Consider the following 4,419-nt stretch of genomic DNA (forward strand, 5'->3'; position numbering starts at 1 on the left):
TTTTTTTTTGTCAGTCATGGGGCTTGAACTCTGGGCTTGGGCGCTGTCCCTGCCCTCTTCAGCTCAAGGCAAGCACTCTACCACTTGTGCAACAGCGCCACTTCCGGTTTTCTGGTGGTTTACTGGGGATAAGAGTCTCACAGACTTTTGGGGCTGGGAAGGTGGCTCAGTGGTAGAGCTCTTGCCTTGCATGCAGGAAGCCCTGGGTTCGATTTCTCAGCAACACATAAGCAAAAAGAAAAAAGCCGGAAGTGGCACTGTGGCTCAAGTGATAGAGCGCTGGTCTTGAGCTGAAGAGCTGAGGGACAGCGCCCAGGCCCAGAGTTCAGGCCCCACGACCGGATCCAAAAAAAAAAGAGTCTCACAAACTTTCATGCCCGGGCTGGCTTTGAACCATGATCCTCAGATCTCAGCCTCCTGAGTAGCTAGAATTACAGGCGTGAGCCACCAGCACCCGGCTTCTGACAATATTTTTGAAGCATGCCTACAGGTCTGCTCACAGATGATCAAGGGCCCTATGGGAGGGCAGATGGCAGCCCTCACCATGCCCTCACACAAGCCCTTGCTCATGACCTGCCCCCAGATGCTGGTGCCACTGCTGCTTCAGTACCTGGAGACCCTATCAGGACTGGTGGACAGTAACCTCAACTGCGGCCCAGTGCTCACCTGGATGGAGGTGGGCCAGGGCCCTGGGGCTGGGAGTTAGGATGGAGCGAGGCGGGTCTGCAGTGCAAGGACCAGCTTCAGAGAGTGTGTGGGCACAGGAAAGAAAGGAGAGTGTGGGAGAGGCCCTGGTATTTTAGTGTTTGTGTGGGCACAAGCCTATGACAGAATGTGTGTGTGTGTGTGTGTGTGTGTGTGTGTGTGTGTGCGTGTGTATGCGCATGCATATGCATGCCTGTGCATGTGTTTTTCAGCAGGTGTTGTAGATGGGGATTTAAGGGTCTACCTATTAGAAAGATTGGTGTGTCACTTAGAATGCCTGGCTAAGAAGGTATTACATCAGAGGGGTTTTATTTATGTATTTTTTGTGCCATCCTGGGGCTTGAACTCAGAGCCTGAATACTGCCTCTAGCTTTTTTACTCAAGGCTCTACCACTGAGCCACAGCTCCACTCCTGGCTTTTTCTTTCTTTCTTTTTTTTTTTGTCTTTTTGTACCTTATTGGAGATAAGAGTCTCATAGACTTTCCTGCCTGGGCTGGCTTCAAATCCCAATCCTCATATCTCAGCCTCCTGAGTACCTAGGATTATGGGCCTGAGCCACGGGTGCCCAACACACCAGAGGGGTTTTAGATAAGTGAGATGTGGTGTCTGCTCTGGGTAGGTCTTGGGGGAACTGGAGAACTGGATATAGTAGGAAGGAGAAGAAGAGAAGGCAGATAGGATTGGAGGTATTGTTGGGCATGGTCTCCCTGTGTTAACCCCTGACCCCTCCTCCATCTCAGCTGGACAACCATGGACGGCGGCTGCTCCTCAGCGAGGAGGCCTCACTCAACGTCCCTGCCGTGGCTGCGGCTCACGTGGTCAAGCGATACACAGCTCAGGCACCAGATGAGCTATCTTTTGAGGTGAGCCTGGGGGGACGGGGTGCAGACTCCAGCTGGTCCCCTCATCCTCCCCAACCCTCCTCACCCCCTCTCTCCTCTCTAGGTGGGAGACATTGTGTCTGTGATTGACATGCCACCCGCAGAGGATCGGAGCTGGTGGCGAGGAAAGCGAGGCTTCCAGGTGAGCCTGGCTTTAGTTGGGGGGGGGCATGTTGGGGGCAGGGCGCCATTCCTGCCTGAGTGGCCAGCCACAGATTCTTGACTCTTCCTCAGGTGGGTTTCTTTCCCAGTGAGTGTGTGGAACTTTTCACCGAGCGGCCAGGTCCTGGTCTCAAGACAGGTAAGTGCATGCACAGGTGAGGACCTCCTGTATCCTCTGCATACCCCCTCCCCCCCCCCGTCCTTTCTACCCACTGTCCCTCCCCATTCCCACAGATGCTGATGGTCCTCTGGGTAGCATTGCAACTCCACAGGGCGTCTCTGCTCTGACCTCAGGTAATGGAAACGAGGGCTCAGGTGTCTGCCCCTGTGTGGCTCCTGGCCTGTGGCTGTTGTGGCTGTGTTGACCCCAGGTGGCCTCCCTCTGCCCCCTACAGCGGTGCCCCGGCCCCGTGGGAAGCTGGCTGGCCTCCTCCGCACCTTCATGCGCTCCCGCCCTTCCCGCCAACGGCTACGGCAGCGGGGGATCCTGCGGCAGAGGGTGTTCGGTTGTGACCTGGGAGAGCACCTTAGCAACTCCGGCCAGGATGGTGAGACCTGGGCCCTGCTTCACCTCACCCTGCCATCTAGGAGGTGACCCACCAGGGTCTGACCTGCTGCTTTTCTCCCAGTGCCCCAGGTGCTGCGCTGTTGCTCTGAGTTCATCGAGGCCCATGGGGTGGTGGATGGAATATACCGGCTTTCGGGGGTGTCCTCCAACATCCAGAGGCTTCGGTGAGGGCCTCACCCCCCCACTCCCTCCCACAACTGGCCTTCAGAGCCAGGGGCACTGTTAGGGCAGACCAGAGCTGGGTCAGAGAGGGCTTCCACTAAACGGTGAGAGGAGGCTTAGCATCCCAAGCTGAAGGATCACCTTCACTGAGCGCTGGCCTCATGCCCAGCACTGTCCTAGGCACCAGACACACAGCCAGGGAACCACTGCCTGCATTGGGTCCACCTGCTAGAGACAAATGAGGAGACGATCATTTCCTGGGTGATTGTTTCCTTGGTGACACATGCTGTGGAGCAAAGTGGGTTGAAGAAATAGGGGGTCATCAAGCAGGAAGGAGAGTGGGAGTAGAGGTGTCATGGAGGCGGGGGTGAGGTGAGGAACAGGCTGTGTGGATGGATAGTCCTGGGCAAGCATGGCCAGTAGAGGGAAGAAGAGCCAGGCCGGAGTTGGGGGGGGGCGCGGGCGGAGTGCTACAGCAAGCTATGATGCTGTCCAGTCGGCAGAATGAAGCTGTAGTGGGGACTAGTAGAGTGGGACACTGGGGTATGGTGAGGTCTTAGCTACATTTTGCAGTGACTGCCAGTGGCCCATGCTTGTAAGTCCTAGCTATTCAGGAGCTGAGATCTGAGGACAGTCGTTCAAAGTCAGCCTGAGCAGGAAAGTCTGTGAAAGTCTCATCTCCAACTACCAAAAACATCAGAAGTGGAGCTGTAGCTCAAGCGGAAGAGCATTAGCCTTGAACAAAAAAGCTCAGGGACTGTGCCAAAGCCTGGACTTCAAACCGCAGGACTCTCTCTCTTCCTCTCTCTCTCTCACACACACACAAACACACACACATACACAAAACCAAAAGAATATGATTTTATGGTTAGAGCATGGAACATTCTGGCATCCGAAGGCCTTGGGTAGCTACAGAGCAAAGAACCCGCAGTGTCCTCTTTATAAAGGGAATAACACTGTTGGACAAGAAATGGACTCGTTTCCTTACTTCTGTAACTGTAACCCCTCTGCACATCATCTTTACAATACAATAAAATAAAATGGGACACATCGGGTTGCTGGAAGGGCAGGGGTTGGCAAGACCTAAGATCCTAAGATACATTCACACAGGGCCTGGGGAAAAAGCTAGAACCAGCTGTGGGGCAAGAGGGGACATAGTGAGCCAGGCTGACTGGAGACTTCTTCCTCCTCACCTGGCCGTCCCAGGCACGAGTTTGACAGTGAGAGGATCCCTGAGCTGTCTGGGCCCGCCTTCCTGCAGGACATCCACAGCGTGTCCTCCCTCTGCAAGCTCTACTTCCGGGAGCTGCCCAACCCCCTGCTCACCTACCAGCTATATGGGAAGTTCAGTGTGAGTGAGGGAGCTGGGAGGGTGGCAGGTGCCCACGTGCCAGGCCACGCCCCCTCATGCCCACTCACCCCCTCAGGAGGCCATGTCAGTGCCTGGGGAGGAGGAACGCCTGGTGCGAGTCCATGATGTCATCCAGCAGCTCCCTCCACCCCACTACAGGTCAGGCCAGGGGCGGGCCGGGGGGTGGGGGCCAGGGAGGGCTGGCTTGGAGGTTCAGGAAGCCGAGACTTATCTGTCCCCACCCCCAGGACCCTGGAGTACCTGCTGAGGCACCTAGCCCGCATGGCAAGACACAGTGCTAACACCAGCATGCATGCCCGCAACCTGGCCATCGTCTGGGCACCCAACTTGTTACGGTAAGCTTGGCCACCACCAGCCCTCTCCCATAAGGTGGGCCTCAAGTAACTCCCCAGCCACCCTGAGAACCTGCCCAACATTTCCTTTCCTTTCCTTTCCCTCCCTCTCTTTCTCTCTCTGTCTCTCTCTCTCTCTTTGGTCCGGTTGTGGGGCCTGAACTCTGGGCCTGGGCACTGTCCCTCAGCTCTTCAGCTCAAGGCTAGCGCTCTACCACTTGAGCCACAGTGCCACT

General features: G+C 56.0%; 1 protein-coding gene across 1 annotated transcript in view; it reads left to right on the plus strand.

Annotated features, from left to right (window-relative positions):
• Arhgap33 (Rho GTPase activating protein 33) overlaps positions 1–4,419 on the plus strand; it is an 18,984-nt gene that overhangs the window by 8,414 nt on the left and 6,151 nt on the right. The window contains exons 5-14 of the mRNA XM_013026283.1: positions 584–676; positions 1,447–1,569; positions 1,652–1,729; positions 1,822–1,888; positions 1,984–2,043; positions 2,145–2,297; positions 2,379–2,481; positions 3,686–3,830; positions 3,907–3,989; positions 4,079–4,186. Coding sequence (XP_012881737.1) covers positions 584–676; positions 1,447–1,569; positions 1,652–1,729; positions 1,822–1,888; positions 1,984–2,043; positions 2,145–2,297; positions 2,379–2,481; positions 3,686–3,830; positions 3,907–3,989; positions 4,079–4,186 — 1,013 coding nt within the window. The remainder of the gene's footprint in view (positions 1–583; positions 677–1,446; positions 1,570–1,651; positions 1,730–1,821; positions 1,889–1,983; positions 2,044–2,144; positions 2,298–2,378; positions 2,482–3,685; positions 3,831–3,906; positions 3,990–4,078; positions 4,187–4,419) is intronic.

This window comes from Dipodomys ordii, unplaced genomic scaffold (genome assembly GCF_000151885.1).
Source record: "Dipodomys ordii isolate 6190 unplaced genomic scaffold, Dord_2.0 Scaffold92, whole genome shotgun sequence".
NCBI lineage: Eukaryota > Metazoa > Chordata > Mammalia > Rodentia > Heteromyidae > Dipodomys > Dipodomys ordii.